The sequence below is a fragment of the Rhea pennata genome, chromosome 3, assembly GCF_028389875.1.
Source record: "Rhea pennata isolate bPtePen1 chromosome 3, bPtePen1.pri, whole genome shotgun sequence".
NCBI classification, from domain to species: Eukaryota; Metazoa; Chordata; class Aves; order Rheiformes; family Rheidae; genus Rhea; species Rhea pennata.
In genome coordinates, this window is record NC_084665.1 from 20,183,685 (window position 1) to 20,201,298 (window position 17,614).

The window sequence follows — 17,614 nt, forward strand, 5'->3', positions numbered from 1 at the left end:
AGCATCCAGGGCAAATTTGCCACTTACAGTGCCTATTCCTCTACTGCTCCTTTAAGTGCCATAGGATTCCCCATCGCTCAGACAGCTGCAAATGTTAACTTGTGACATCTGGTTCATTTAATAAAAGCTTGACCTTCTAAAGAAAATACCCACTGTGGGTGTGTGGTCCTTTTAGCACTGAGTCTTTACTAGTAGAAGTTAACTGACTGGGTTGGCATGAGTCTTTCCAGGGAGAAGCTGAAGATATGAGTTTCAAAACTGTTCCAAATCCTTTGCATTTAGAGTCTTTAAGCAGAGGCAGGCTTGGCAGAACTTTCCTTTTGGATCTGAAGAGAAACTATCTATATTTGAAATATGCTCTTACTCCACATCTTTTGAGAATAAAACTTGAAATTTTGCCAGAGTAAAACAGGGAACAAAAGACACATTGAAGACACACTGATTTTGGTAACTGAGGTATTTAAAAATAACAAGTTTTGAGTGGGTTGCAGACAACTCAAAAGACTATGAGGTTTGGTATTTTCTTTTTACATATGTCCTTGGACTGTTGCATTTTACAGTGTTTAATAGTGCTACATGATCCTGGCACATCTTGAGATCCTGGCACAGACGATCCCACAGAACCCCATGGACTTGTTTGAACAAGCAACACCTACTAAGACCTGCCCAAGGAAGCAAAATGCAATACCGCTGGATCCTCTTGCACCTCCCAGAAATCCTTGACTCAGAAAAAAAAAAAAAAAAAGAAAAAAAAAAGAAAAAAAAAAGGAAGAAATCCTTCATGTGTTCATGTGCAAATGTACAGTGCTATTTAAAGCTTTGCTCTGGTAAATCACTAGCCTGCAGCTTGACTTTACAGCTACAACTAACCCCTTAAAGTACTTACTTCACTAGACTGGGCTCTACGCTTCCCTTCTCACATCACAGCACAATTCTCGCAGTCTTAGTTTCAGCTTTGTGCATTATTAAGCATTTTCCTTTCTGCCTGGTTACTCCTTTCAGCTGGGAAGGAGGCGTGAAAACTCCATTTCCCTTGAGGTGACTAAACTGAGCTCCACGACCATCTTGTCACATAGCCCAAGATTTACCTTCAATATTATTTTTTTTCATTTGTGGTTTCTAATGCAGGTTTAGTATCTCATCTACTGTGACTGTTACATCTATTAAAATGGCACCTTAATTTTTTGAAACAGGAACAGGCGACCCACATAGTCAAATTTTTATTCAGATTTTTTTTTTTGCTGCTGTTTTACTGAAATGCTGTGGGAGTATATGCCAGGCATTCCTTGCTGGAGTGTTTGTCACATTTTCATTTTATTTATTAACACTGTATATAACTGCAGACAAGGAATTTATCAATGCATACATAGACTGCATCCCGGTGAACTGGGCGCAACTACTTAGAACAACTAATGAAAGCAAGGCTTTGACTACTGCAGGTAAATATTCATCTGCAGCAGCAGAAAGTCTGTTTAAAAATTCTGTTGCAAAACAGGGTGTAAATAGATTCCAGCAGTACCTAGAGAGACGTGGATATTCCTCTCTAATTTCACTGCAATGCACAGAACTTAACGTTCAGACTACAAAAATCCTAAGTTAATGGAGAGGAGGCAGCACCTTTGGAGAGCCTGGGTTAGGTATCAAATATATGACTATCTCCAGCCACCTTCATCTATTCTGTGCTATCATGTGTCACCACTGCAGTGGTGACACATATAACAGTTTTTCTGATGCTAGTAAACCTCGTTTGGCAACTGTGCAGTACAAAAACAGCTCCTGAGGTATGTTTGGTGCTACAAATTGCTGAAGAAGTTACATTCTGTATCGCCCAGGCAGTAAGGTAGCGGTGCGAGGCTTGAACCAAACTGGTGCAGCATTGCACCACTGACACCAACATGGGCAGAAATCAAGGACTGTGAAGAACTAAGGCCTAAATTCTGCTACAATCATCTCTAGCCTGCCTTCCACAAACACGGCTGTTGCCCAGTAAAGGCAGCAAATGATTGAGAGCTCCTCATATTTCTCTAAACTTATATGAAAATTATATGGAAAACCACTAGTGTTGTATTGTTTCTAATGACATTTCTGAAAGGTGTATTATAGCTTATGACTTAGGGGTTAATCAGTGGTTCAAATGAAGATTCTCAAAAGTATTTCAATGCTAATGCTAAAGTACAATGATGAAATACTTCTGAGCATTAATTTAGTATCTGACAAGAAAGTGAGATGAGACATCTAGGATACAGCAAAACACATTCTAACCTCTATGGAAGTAAGATCTAGATAAGGAGGTTCCCTGGCATCATCTACATGTCAGGAAATCATTACAGATATGGTTATTTAAAAACCACTTGTATCCCTTACCACAGGAATAAGTAAGCTAAGAACTATATAAAAAGGGGAGGAGGAGTGGGCAGGGAAACAGGTTTCTTGTGGATGGAAGTGTTTGAAAGAGTAGAGAAAAACACTGCAGCTGTGGAAGAGCCAATAGTGAGTACAGTTTCCTTAGGGACAAAATTGTCATTGCTTATGAAATGCAGTTGTTAACGGCAAATTTGACTTTCTTTTGCTGCATTCTTGAGCATTCACGTCCCAGTTCAGAGGAGCAGCTCAGCACCTGCTCCACTTGGAGCCTTTGCAGAACATTCCTTGGAGCCACTGGTTATGAGCCATGTGGTGGAGTGTAAGTACACGTGCAAGGATCTTTCTAGTCTGTGTTCTTATCTTCTACATCCCAACATATCACAGGGTAAAAAACAAGCTAGAATTTCTCATCTGTTGATAGCATCATCTGTTTTCGAGGATCATATTTATTTCCCCAAAATACAAGGAACACTAATTATTACCATAGAAAGCAGAGCATTAGGAAGTAGTCTCACTCACAGCATATTAGCTCCCATGTAACTTCCAATAGGCAATGATGATAGGACCTGCCAGTTTACAACAGCTCTTTATTTTACTCAGATTATAAAAACATCATCACAGGGCTTTAGTTTAACAATGTTCACCTGTTTTAAATCAGGAACTTCATTTCTCCTATATTATAAATACTAACAAATTAAATTTATTTTCCATCAGCAATACCTTAAAAACTTAGTCTAACCGGACATATTTTTCAGTGTTCCCCCAATGCAAAAAGCCTGAAGAATTTGAAGTATATCTCGATATTGTATATACACTTAGTTTTATATATGCTTATATCAAAACTCACCATTTCTGTTTATCACTCGCTAGAGTCATCTTTCACTTAATAAATTATGTCAACATTATGAAAATATGAACAATCATTTTATTATTTTGCTGCTATATAGGACATTTAATGATTAAACAGAGAAGTGCAAAATTACATGAATGCAATGGAAATTAATTTACACATTCATTTAAAATTTCCACATGGACTTTTCTTCTTCCAAAACTTTTCCCATATTTTTGACATTCTTTCAATAGCTTCCAGTTGTCTCTGTTTCTTTGAACACATACACAGAGTAATTACATTTGTGTGTATGTATTATACATTGCATACAATATGTAATCCTCTATATTGATAAGCAAATATACATAACATTCACTGAATATACATATCATATGTAATACACATGGAGAGAGAGAGATGCCACAGGTGTGCTGTATGCATTTAGACACACATATATGCATAAATATGTTTATATGGCAAATTCTTCTCTCCGATATGTATATGCAGCTCTTTCTGAGAACTGTGAGCCTTTCCAAAAACCACTCAGTTCCAGACAAAGACACAAACAACCTGTCCATCAACCCACTTAACTCCAGTGAGTTTTGGTTTATACCTTGTGAACTCTAACCTGTGGTTTGAAATGGGCCCATCTTATCCTTGAGTTAATTTTCATATCACCAAGTTAAACATAGTTGACACTATAATGTATTTGAACAAATAAACAAGAGCATTTGAAAGTTAAAAATCACACAGGGCCTGATTCTTCTCTTGATGACACCTGTTTTATCCAAGTGTGACTCCGCTGTCCTAATGGATTGCTGCACAGCAGTGAAGAAGCAATGAACAGTGCGAGCCTGCTTGCTTTGGCCTTATTGTGTAGGTCACATCACAGACTGTAAGTAGGTTGAGCTGTTTTGCATTTGGATTTAGAATAGGCCTCTTATGGAATGATAGAAGATGGACAGTCACTTGAAATAACAGAATAAAGGATACATTCTTAAGTGAAAAGTGTGCACCATATAACCTTTGGGCTATGTTTTTAATTTGTTAGATAAATACTTACTTACTGAATATGCTTCTTTTACTATGTACCTGATTAACCAAGACAGCTCTTATTAAAACATTTTAGAGGAATACTCTGCATATTAAAAATACTTAATAAAATTCTGAAACTAGTCACTGCTAAAAAATAGATCTCAGGTCCTGCAAGGATCTTAAGCATCTGCCTAAAATAAGCATTTGACTAGGTCCACTGATGGCATTCACATGAAGTTAGTGCCTAAATATTTGCAGGATCAAGACCATTTATTATTCAAAGGTTATAATTTGGGATCTCACACCTGAGAACATGTCGTGTTTGCTAACATGAGTAATCCCCATTGAAGAGAATGGGATGTGTTGTGGTAATAACCAGAGCAGACTCCAAGGGAGGGAGAGACTGACTTTACTCAGGTATGAAAAGTGAAGGTGGGACTAAGTCTTTAGACAGCAAAGAGCAATGACTATGGACAAATCTTCCCAAATACGCTACATTTTATTTCCCATGAAAGCCAACTTTGCATTATACATAAAATAACTTAGGCATATTTTTCTCCTTAAATATATTTGTATAACACAAAAATAACAAATCTCTATTTTTAAAAATGAAATTTGGATTAAAAAATTCCTTCTGGACTGAAACTACATACGTCATTTTTTTCCCACAGCAATTTACTGACAGCCAGGATGTAAACCCCAGAAAATAGGGGTCTGTAATTGGAAATGCTGACACAGTCTTGTATTCTTGTATGCTGCTGTAGTACATTTCAGGGTAGAGATGAGCAGATGCACTTTTGCACAAAGGTTCCCAGAAATCCTATACCTTATTCCTATATGCTAGTTCTGCTGCAAAATGGTAAATTGATTTAAATTGCCAAAATTAAGAAAATGAAATTGAAACTTGTGCTTCTAGAATGCCCTGACCTTGCCTGGCAATGCAGTTCCCTTTATCACACAGCTATGGCATCACTTTGCCTTCCTTATTGCTTGCTTCTTGAACCATTTTATGGCTAAAGTGTTAGTATGTTGTAGAAGTGTATATAGTAAGGAAAGCTCTAAAAAGAACTGATTTCCGCAAATTAGATTTTAAATTTTTCTTCATCTCTAGATTATTTTTTAGGGTTTAGTCTTACTTTGGTTGAACCCAGTGGGAAAAGTCCCACTGAAGTCAATGATGCAAAAGGAGCTGTTAGACATTCAAAGACTTCTCTTTGTGATTCCCTCTCTCACAATAATTTTTAACAATGGGCCCACTGTCACCAACTGCCAATGTTAAAATACACTCTTTTTAAAATACAAACATTTACCACAAAAATATGAAGGGAAAGCCATCAACTGTTTGCAAGTTATTACTTAACTGTATGACACAAAAGAAAAATCATTTACACTCACAAATTGTATATAATATTTTGTAGGGGACAATATATTTGTGGTTTAGAGTAAAAAAAAAAAAAGATTGCTTCAGTGGTAATTAAAATAAACATTGACGAGATCTAAGACTTTAAAATCAAGAAAGTGTGATAATTTGGCTACAGAGATGATCATTGTAATATGTCTAACACAGACGTTTGGATAGTAGAAAGGTGAATAGAGGGATCCGAGGAAAGAACGAGACCATCATGCAGAATAGCACTAGTTCTTGCTCAGTAAACTCTTCAAGCTTCTCTCTACTGCTTCATCTAACTCTTCTTCCAGTTCTTCTTTCTTGGACATGGCCAGTTTGGACTGATAATCTTTTACTATTTGGTCTATATAGGGTGCGCTCTGAGTCCCATGTAACATCAGTGTCCACTCTTTCAGCACGCCCCGCTGGGGCACACTGCCAACAAACCCAATCTCTAGGGCCCAGGTGCCCCTGGGGTCTTCTCCCCAAGTGTGTGTGGTCATGAAAGGCCATTTGTCAAAACCCACCTTGGAGTCGTCATCCCTGGGACGCCGGCTCAGTAAAATGGATTTTGTTCCCATTGGCGAGGTCATGTTGATGTTGAGGTCTCCTCGCCTAGTTGAATTCACAGTTATAACTGCTTGGACATGTTCAAGGTATCGGACAAAGTTTTCTTTCCCCTCACAAGCATCAGTTGTAAGGGTGAGGACCAGCTTGCCACTTGATGGTATCTTTCTGGAGATCACAATACAATTAAGCAGATTAAAAGGATATACACATCATGACATGTCTTATTCTAAAACTATTTAACATTAATATTATATTATAATCTTAATTATGATTTAATTTTTAATACCATTAATTATTATTAATACACAGAAAACTAGGAGAATAAAAACTGCAAATTTGGCAGAAAGAGAACATTCCGTTTTTATTAAATGGTATTAAAACCTTAAATTGAAAATACATCACAAAATGTACACCTACACAAAGAAAGAAGGAATATAATTAAGAAGTGCAAACTGATATTTAAGAAATATTAATATATATTTGTATATAATAGCTGCCTTTACTGATCATTATTATACTGAGTAATGGCTTAAAAATGCTTATATTCACTAAAAGAACCATGAGCAGTCAATTCTATCAGATAGTCACCTTAAAAGACATCAGTAAAGCCATGTGTCTGAACTCACGGAGTTGGCTGCACAGAATTTTAGTCCAATCATATTCAAATCTATATCCTTGCTCTGATTTGGAAACTAACACAAATGGTGAACCCCAGTTTCAAGTGACTTAAATAATTCTTTTCTATTAAAATTTCTGTCCTTGATCTCTCTTACACAGGAACATATACAAACAGAAAAGAAGTCAAACTAGTTTACTGAGTTGCTGAAGTGCTGGATCCTGAAGTCACAGATTTCTTGATTATAATAATTATGTTCTTATGAAGGTAAACTCACAGTTAACTGAAGGACTTTTGTCCCCTATGAGGGTAGAAAAAAACAGAAGTACCAGAAAAGCTAAATCCCCAGATAGAATGTAGGCTTAGTCCTGCAGTATTTATTTTGCAAGGGCTCTGTCATCAAACAGAAACAACCTCCTTTTTATGGAGAGTCTCTGTTGCAAGAAACAGACACTTGAGAAGGAATTCTTGAACGTCAGCATGCCTAACAGCGAGCTGCTTCAGGTAACTAAACACGAGACACCAAAAGTGATGATAGAGATCTGAAATTTAAAATCCTGCTCTTGAAAAGGAACTGGGGTCTAGGTCCAAGTTAAAGGAGAATTTCTCTTTCCATCACCATTCCAAGCAATGAAATCCTTTTTAGGGTTATGCACTTAAGCCTTGGCAGATTATTTTCATAATTAGCTGAGCCTCCCCAGCCCCCAAGAAAGAATAAGAACAAATAGGCTGAATTCTGAATTTTCCTGATTTGGAGCAGTGATCTGAACACCGATCTCCAGGAGGTTGACATAACCATGAGGCAGTACAAGTGGGCTCAATCCCGCTCTTAGCCGGTGATTAACAGATACTCAGTGTTGAAATAGGACATACATTTAACTGCAACATAAACTATACATTTAAAGCAAGAGGTTTTAAGGACAAAGAGTAATTGGTGTGTCCTGACTTCAATGCTGCTCACTGACACCACCAACAACTGGTCTCCAGCGTTGCAATATACTGCTAAATCAGAGCAGGGCATAGCCTGGGCTGGAGCTCTGCACTATATGAATTGGTTTTAGTTTGTGGAGTGGTGACTTGCCTGTGGTCTTCCCCATTTACCTTCCCTTTCCATCCACATTTCATTCTAGCAGATGATGTTGGTCAGAGCTGTAACTGCTATAATCCTTTTGAGCCTTCAGTTACACATGTTGGTCTGAGAAATCACTTGCAGCTGTTACAGGTCTCGTTAACATTTGTCAAGAGATGGATTAAACACGAAAGGAAGCAACGTGACACCACCCACTGCTCTCCCCTTCCCATGTGCTGGGCACCTGCCAGGTGGTTACTCCCCAGCTGTGTCAAGAAAATGTGGGAGGAGCAGCATTTCCACAGCTTGCCTCCAAGGGTGAGGCGAGAGCAAGCTGGAGGAAAGCAGGGTGCATTGGCACCTTCCCAGCTCTCACAGAGTTGGCCAGAAGCCCACCGCACACCAAGCAGCCACGCTCGGGCCCGCGCCGCTGGCCCAATGGCAGTGGTGCCTGGACCAGGAGCAGTGCAGTCGTGTGCTGCCAGCAGCCGAGTGCCTGCTAAGCCTCTCCGGGCTCGGGATTCGACTAGCAATTACCAATTACCTCAGGAACTGGCCAGTAAATAGCATAAATAGCAAAGATGAAGATTTCGTGCACCTGCACCATCAGCATGCTGTGAGTAGCAGCTAAAGGAATTCTGCCTAAAAGGAGCAATCCTTAAAAGGCAAGAATTACTGCAATCCTTTTAAAAAGGGAAAAACCACAATAAACTCTAGTTAGTTGACTACCTCCTCCAGTGTTTGAAATTAATACTCAGATGTACACCGTATTCTTGCACATTAGCTTCTTACTGACATACAATGTTTGATATATCAACTTTCTTTTTCTTTTTCTTTTTCTTTTTTTTTTTTTTTAAAAAAAAGCATTACTCATTTGGGAATCAAGACCTATAAATTTAAAGGGTAAGGACTTGTTTATACTTTTACAGCTCTTGAATAAAGCTGTTATTTTATTAACTACGATTGTTACAGAGCAAGATGAAGTGACAGTCTTTGTTAAGTGTTACTTTTAAACACTCACTTCTTTTCAAAAGAAATGAGTGCTGTAAGTACAAATACAGTCCTAATGAAATAGTGTTTTCTTCAGAGTGCAGTGAAAATGTTTCACTTGAGCCTGACTTCCAGGAATTCTCTTCTTCCTGAAATAAATTCTAGGCATTACAGTTCAGTACACTGCTAATTGGCTCAGGCCAGCCTCTGCTGCCCTGTTAATAAAGTGTTGTCTTCTCAGGACTATTTACAGAGTAAAAAGACATTCAGGCCCAGATCCTCAAAGCATTTAAACATCCATATGAAACTGAAAAACATGTGTTGTTCTGAACTTTATATCCCCTGGAACAGAAGCTGGTATAACTCTAACACTGTATAGCTAAAAGATTTGAACACTTGTGTATAATAGCCTCAGGATTTATTTTGTATCCCAAAGTGAGAGGAAAATGTACTATAAGCCAGCCAGAGGTGAAAGATCATAAACTCATAACTGCCTTAACTGCCTTACACTTGTGATTTCTCTGCATGGGAACTATCACCTCATTTAACAGACTCCCACTGGGCAGTGGTAACTTCGGGCCAACTGGAGAATTAAATGCTTGAGAAATTAATCCTGGCAGGATTACTAGCACCATCCTCAAAGGAATCTGAACTGGCATCGTCTCAGAGCAGTCTCACACCGCGGACAAAAATTTGTTAAACAGTGCTTCATGCTGAAAGTTATGATAAACTCTTTCCATCTCCTTCAGTAAATGAAGGAGGATCCCAGAGAACAAGTCTTTTTATCTATCAACACCAAAATGCAAAGAAATGGCAGAACAGCAGTGTTACAACACCATCTATTCTGCAGACAGCCTGGCAGCTGCTGCCTGCACCTTGAGTGCTGCAGTGCAGAAGTTATCTCATCTCTCTGAAACACAGGAGAACGGGCTTGATCTGTTTCTGCCTTTGCTATTAATTAGGATGCAATTCTCTCTGCTTCACTAGACTAATTATTACAGTCCAGGTGAAATTTCCCCAAAGAAACAAAAATAGCTTAAAACAAAGGGGGAAAAAAAACCTGACAGGAAAGGGCCAGAAGAGATGTTTCTTCCACATTCACCACAGCCTATAGCTGTTCAATTACAGTATACAGATTAATTTTTGCATGAAATATAGTATCCAGTTACACAGATCAGCAGGGAGACCTAGCCATTTTTCAGACACACACTCTTGTGCCTCTGTTCCTCAGCTAACGAACTATGATTGAGTTAAATCAGCTTTGTATCTCCCTAGACCAACCAGAATCAGACTTGTCCATTTTTTTCCTTTTTGCTGATCCAACAAAAATCCTTTTTCACAGGAAGCTGCTATTGCTAACAAGTATTTCTACAGTCAGCAGAGAAATGCTGCATTTTAAATATTGATTACTTTCAGCTCAGCACATATTCTAGGCTTTAAATTCTTCCCAGGTCTGTTTCTGCTAATTGACAATGTTGCTATGATACATGACACTGTATCAGCTGGTTACCTACCTAAATATAGAAAATGTTCCTGCAGCAGTGCCAAACTGGAAAAATAAACCAGTTATCCATGGCAGAAGTACAGTGTCAAGGATTCATCTCCAAGGATTCTCTGGAGATGCAGGGACCTAGGTAGTTTCACTTATAATGTAATTCAAACAATGTAGATGTTGCAAGTCATGAGGTGTATTATCTCCTGTCAGAGATATTTTCGTTGGGAAACATAAATATTATAGCAGTAATATTAACATACACCTATATCAGATAATTATAGAGGGGGCACCTACATATAATGCACACTAATACTTTATTGCAGCAGATTTAGGCTTTTCCAAGGTTTAGGTAGTGCCTGACTCGACTGGAAAAAAATTCACTGATGCCTATGCTTTTAAATTCTCTGCTTCATAAATGCATGTGCTCTAGGCATGTAGCCTGTGTTGGGTGTTGCTCTCAGAAAAGAGTTAGTGCACTGCTGAATGCTGGAGCTTTTCAGAGAGCCACAGCCACAGAGAAGCCTTACTGCAGCTCAAGATTCCTGGGCTGGAGGAAATGCCCTGCCACCACCAAGGGAAAGCAAGGTTTTTGAAAGTACCATGACTTCTGCTTTTCTATCCAACATCCCTTTCAGTAGTAGAAACAAGACTGAAGAATAAAGGCAGAAGGAGACAATAATACTACACAGTACTTGTCCCTCTCTTGCTCAGTTTGTTCCCAAATGCATCTACCACATTGCCTAATGGATGCAGCCAAACCTACAGAAGGAAATTCTCTTTTTCTGTACAGCAATCTCCATTTCAGCAAATAGGATTGTACAAAGGTAAACGAGATGGCTTGTCTTCATAAACACAGCCTGCATATAAATTATGAATAAGCTAGAGATAGCTCAAAATTAGTTTCAGCACTTTCTCATTTGTTTCCTATCTGTGAGCATGTGTGGGCCAGATAAATTAAACTCAGATTTCAGCTGTAGAACCTTGGATCCTGCAAATACAAACCCACTGGGAGCTAACCCATTCTTTGCCTGGCTGAGCTGTGTACCAGAGTGCCATATTGGTTTACTTTCTTTTTTTCCAATAGAATAATGCCTTCAAAAATGGCACTGAAAAGTCAAATTCCAAATGTTATACACATAAATTGGCCATCATCAGGTTAGCATTTCAAATAATTAAATTGAACTATAGCTGTTGCATTCAATTAATATTAATTCATTCACTTGTTGACTCACTCAGTTTAGCCCATGAAGGTAATCAGAAAATAATTTGACTACCTAGTCTGCAGTTAGAGATGTGAAGAACATAAACCAAACACAATTAAATGCTGTAATGTTCAAACTGGATCACTGATACCTGTAGGTGATTGCTTCAGTTTTCTGGAGATAAAATTGCTTGCTGGAATAGGTCGGAAGGAGATACTACTTGGCTAAGAGATACGTTATTTTTGGCAGCACAGTGGCAGCTCCAAGTAACGTACTTGGTTTAAGGTGCCAGCTTCCCAGGTTTATACTTCTGCACATGCTCTTTTTTCAAAGAAACTTTGCCAGAGACATACTTGGGAGTGATCAGAAAGAATGGATGCTGCTTTTAATACTACTGGCATTAGCAATGACTCTACAGATCATCCAGGATTCAAAAAATCACACAGCTTATTTATTAGTTTACTGAAATATCTGAAATATGACTGATAAAATTAGGCTTTCTTTGAAAAAAATTGTTCAGTATATTTCTCTGATCATCTATTTCTTTGTTCAGGTACTTGCATGTTGATGGTCTCGTTAACACCTGGAAAAAAGCAAAATCCATAAACTAGACTATTCACTTACTCAGGTTCCTGTATTGACCCTCCAACACAGTGGAATCTCTCAGGAACAGTCTTCCAGTCTTTTGCCATCTTAACCATTGCTCCTGCATCTAAGACGCCATAGCCAAACAAATGGTTGAATTCCAGCCCAACACCATTTCTACGCCACTGATGAACCTCATCGTGAAGCTGGTTCCTTTTGGAGGTGAGCACTGTCAAATGCTGCATGTCTCTCCAAGTCAGATCCAAGCTGTGGAAGAGTAGCATGGAAAAGAGTATTTCTAAGCAGATGTTAAAGAAAGATAGTGTGTCTGAGTAAGCATTTTGGTAAAATTTCCTCCTGTGAATCACACAGAAAATGTATCTATGTACATATCAATAATAAAGCTTCTGTTGATTTCAGTGGGAAAAAGAATAGGATTTAATTGCACAGAACTTCACATATTCCCCAAAATCACAAAATCATTTTTGATTGTTCTCTTGTTCTTAAAAGCAACTGATTTCAACTGCAGCCCCATATATCCACCATGCAATTTTTAAGCTAATAAAGTGAGTGGTACATTATGCCAGACCCTGAATAGAATTAAAAAAAAAAAAAAAAAAAAAAGGATAATGATGGAATATAGCCTAGCCTTCCTCTTATATCTTCCCCTTGCTTCTTTGACTGCTCATTCTACTTTTCCCCCAAGGTTCAGCCCTGACCTGATAGAGCCAGCAGGCTATAACAAGCAAAACCTTAGTAATTCCACTGGACTATGAACATATGAGCTGTGGGTTGCTGTAGATTTACATTTTAAGATGTGGTAGAGGTTTGTCACCCATGATGTACTAGCATGGATGAAGTACAGTAATGTTTGTCTAGATCAGATGATCGTTTTTCATCACCACCTCTTATCTTCCTACATTTGCAGTGATTATGATGATAGGAAAGGCATTTATAAGTTATTGTTCTGAAAGCTTTAGAACTGAAATTCTAATTCTACATAACCAAAGTTATTCCAGTCATTTTATGATGAACTCTTTCAACATTACAATATGTCTGATTCAAACCATCAACCTAAAAGGATCTGTTTTTCAGCTCTCTGTGCCCCAAGTACTAAGCACATGCGCATGCTGAATGTACACCAGAATAGCCAATTATTTAAGCATTTTCAAGGTGACAGAAGATAACTGAAAACCAGCTGTAACTTGCATCTTTCTTCCTGAAACCTTTTAAGAGCTCCTTGCTATGTATCTTAAAATTATACTTTCCAGCTCACAGATTAGCTGTATTTTAGAGACATTTTAGACCTATACCATAAAAGAGCTGACAGACATTGCAGGAGGTTTGCATGTGGAACTGTCGGCCTTGGTGCGAAGGCTAGCGTAATTCATCCAGGGTAATTCTACACAATACAATGAAGGTTTAAAAGAACCAGCCTGGAAGAAGATAGGAGTCAATTACAATCTTTTCTTTCTTTTCTTTCTTTCTTCTTCTCAGCAAAGGCTACTAAACCTATTGCAAAGCAGAGGTATTAGCCTAACTTCCACTCATGACAGTCTGGCGAGATTAATTCCAGTCTTCATGGATAGGCCAAATGAAGAGGAATGATCACTATTACTGAGATATTAAGGTTTCAGTCCAGGTTAAACATATACCAGTCAGAAAAGTCATTAAGCCTTTATATTTTTATGGTCATATTGATTTATTACATTGTGGCTGTCCCACTGAACAAACTTGATAGTAAAAGGATTGATCACTCAAAGTTTAGCATTTGGCATGGGTGTTTACATATACAAAACTAGAGTAATTAAACCTGGCCTGAGTCATGCTCTGAGCACAACAATCACTGCTCTACTAATGATACAATATAGTCATATACTTTGACTCTTCTGCCAAATCTTCATTCTTCTGCATACTATCAAATAAAACTATGCATATAGTGCTCACTCCCTGCTGTGCTTACAGCAACTAAAGCTGTGTAACTTTGATCAAATGTTGTCTCACTTCATAATGCAATTTAATACAAAAAGAAACAGATAAAATACGTTATTTTAAGGGAGTTTTCCTAATCATTAGAAAACAAGATAATGAAAAAAGATACACAAGAGGTTTCCAATGTCATGAATAGCGTGAAGAAGGTAAATAAAGAATGGATATATACTCTTTCATATAACAGAGGAATTACATAGCACCCAAGCAGATGACCAGCAATGAGAAAATAAACGAAGGGAAGTATTTCTCCACACCTCTAAAAATTATTATTACTTTGGAACTCATTGCCACAAGATGATACAGATGCCAAATGTACAGACAAGTTGAAAAAGAGTTAGATAAATTCAAGGAAAATTAATTTGCTTGTGCCTATTAAACAGGATACACTAGATATACTTTCTCCAAACAACTGACCGCCAAAGCTGCTTGGTAAAAGATCACTCTCTATCCCTGATTTTTATGCTCTCCCCTGTACATCCAACATTGCAGACAGAATGTGGCACAGGATGAACTTCTGGCTGATACTGTAGGTTCATTTTAGTAAACCGGACATTCCCCACTGGAGGAGTGGAGAAATGCGTACAGAGAAATAACTGAAATAATCTCTCCCTCAAAAAGTGCTACAGAAGTCTGCACCCTGAAAGATGTGGGTACAGAACACACAAGTGAGTGAATCAGCCAAAATGCGTCTGTTTCATGCTTTTGGCAAGACTGTAACTCCATCTGTAAGTTACCATGCATGTCACTACTGTATCAGGCAGCTTGTTAGCTGTTTGTTCCAGCCTCCGTGCCCCAGGCAGCTGGCTTATATGACAAACAACATTAAATAAGCCCCAAACCCAAACCCCCTCCCCTCCTAAGCTCACAAAGAATTTCTTAACAGCATACTTAGCCTCCAGGGCCAAGGCGAACACTCCAGCTGCCTCGGGGGCAGCTGCAGACGTTCCCGAGTGACGGAGAGTGCAGTTGCCATACAAATCTGTTGTAGCCTGCAATGATATTAGAGTTAATTAACAAAACCAGCCAGTCCATTTTCCTGGAGAATACAGACTCAGAAAAGTACAGAAAGTGCAGTTTGTGCCCTTGCTCTTTGGAATAATTGAGTATTTGTTCTTGGGATCCTGATATATGTTTCCTTCTTCGAATAGTGTACTTAAAAACACAGTATGACACAGAGAAGGCAGGAATAAGAGAATAGATTATAATGCAAGGAAATAACATTCATTAATGCTTAGAAATCATAAACTCATACAGGTTTCATTTATTTTCCATAAACACAGTTTAACCAAAGGCCTTAAATTCTCTTGTGGTCATCAGGGTGATTTTAAATTTGAATTTTTAATAATATTTAGATTTCTAACATTGGTGCAACTGCAGAACCAACAGCAGTAATCTCCTATCTTCTACATAGGTTAGTCACTAGAACAGACCTAAAAGATACCCTAGGAGTACATTTTATGATGATAATCATAAAGGTGACAGTAATATCCAGTGGCTGATACTAGAGCATGGCAGAAACCAGTATTTTTCCATCTGCTACTGCTATTGTAGGATGCTACAATATGTCTTTGTTTGGGGTTTGAGACAGGGCTGAAGAAAATGTAGAGTAGCTTTTGGCAAAAGCTGACATTGAGTTATTACAACTGAATTTTTCATTCTACGAATTAGACTATATCCTGGCTAGTCTGAAAACACTGAGAAGAACAGTGACTGGTTACTGGAAGAGAATCCCAGTTATACATGAACAGAAAGTGCATATTTTCCAGTAGTAAATTTGGTCCTGTAAAGAACTGAACCCTTGAATATGATGCTCCACACCGATCTCAATATGAGACTGTATCTCTGAGGGTAGCCTGATCCCCTACTTTTCCTCTGTAGGCAGAGTGGAAGTCTAGTTCATAACTGCTCTGCTGGTTCAATTGGGTATGATCCTAACTAATACACAGATTCTCTGCTGATGTTAGCACAAATTTCAATACTTTTCATTTAGATTGTATCAGAGACCTTTTGTCACCCTGTCCTCCGGAAAGAGGGAAATTGAACTTTTAAATCAGTAAAGGTTTCTGACAAAGGAAAGCACCAACTATAAGAAGATACAAAATATGGAAGATCATTGCTATTCTTAAGATTAATCTCACATCTCCTCAGCTGACAGTTTTGGCATGATCAAGTACTGCAGATGAGAAAATATCCATCTCAACAAAGGACCATCTGGTGCCTAAAAGCAGAGATGTAATAGGTCGTGGGAGTGCACAAAGACAGCAGTAACAGCACAATAATATCTGGATTTACCACGCCAGCCTCTGGATTTCTCTTCCTCCCATTACTAAAGGTGGAGGCCAAGGTTGAAGAGCAGCTTTCATCATACAGAGCTGTCCGTCCGTCATTTATAGCAGAATTGATGGAGATGGTCCACATGCTCGATGCGTAACCATCACAGTTACAGTCATCATAGCTGCCCCCATCTCCAGACGCCCAGACATAGATGCTTCCTTTGCCACCTCGGCCCTGTGATAGGGGAAAATTGACTCTCTTGGGTTAAATTGCAGATAGGAAATAAAGAGAAAACTGGTCCCAATAAAATGCACATCAACTATAAGCTGAAACATGAACTTGTGCAGATTTTTTAAATCCAGTTAGCTGGCAACCACAGACAGTTTTGCAGCCTTATGTAGACAGAGTATTTCCATTTAGGTCTTGTTTTGCTTGACACTCTGAAAGCTTCTGTGCCAGAAGCCAAGATGTTTTATGGATTCATTTGTGTTTATGTCAGGCTCTAAGTACTACGAGGAAAGTGTTCCTCTAAAAGGAATATAGGTCATCTCACTTACTGGGTTTCTGAGATATGATTAAGTCCAGGCAATGGCTAAAAAATTCTGCAAAATTGGCAACTTTTTCTTTTGACAGATTTTGCTCCCTAGGTACCATTGACTTATAGCTCTTTTTTCTGACAAATCAGCCTTTACTACCAAGCAGAAAATAGAGTTGAGACCATATGAATCATCTACAGAAAGATGTTCTATATCAATTACACTGAAAAGTCTAGAGATGCATGGGAGAGACTGAAGCTGAAGGGCAGCTATAAAGTCTAGGACCCTCCCATTAGTTAAAGGAAAGAGATTTCTAACCTCTCCCTCACTTCCAGATAGGCAAGGAGTGGAAGGGGATCAACTCAGTTTTTTTCTTCTCATCTCACACCAAGAAAGAGGTAGAGGCTGCCTGAAAGAGACCCGAGAACCCTGACACTCCAAGAAAAACATCAGTGCTACTGAAACCAATACTCAGATCTCCCACTGAATCCAGCACAGCCTGTGTGTAGTCTAATGCAATCCAATGTTTATTCCTAACAGCATCAGAAGGGCACAAGGCCTCAATCTGTCATACCATTTATGTGCATTGGGCAGAAGTTGAAAAAAAAAAAAATCTCTTTTGGTCTCTTCATTGTCCAGCATGAAATGGACTCCAAAGATCATAAAAAAT

At 38.5% G+C, this 17,614-nt stretch overlaps 1 protein-coding gene across 1 annotated transcript in view; it reads right to left on the reverse strand.

Moving 5' to 3' along the window:
* Positions 1-2,933: 2,933 nt before the first annotated feature.
* Positions 2,934-17,614, reverse strand: part of PCSK2 (proprotein convertase subtilisin/kexin type 2) — a 118,390-nt gene continuing 103,709 nt past the window's right edge. Inside the window, exons 9-12 of the mRNA XM_062571744.1 lie at positions 16,427-16,642; positions 15,023-15,123; positions 12,182-12,409; positions 2,934-6,350 (exon numbers count right to left, since the gene is read on the reverse strand). Of these exons, the coding sequence (XP_062427728.1) occupies positions 5,864-6,350; positions 12,182-12,409; positions 15,023-15,123; positions 16,427-16,642 (1,032 nt within the window). The 3' untranslated portion in view covers positions 2,934-5,863. The remainder of the gene's footprint in view (positions 6,351-12,181; positions 12,410-15,022; positions 15,124-16,426; positions 16,643-17,614) is intronic.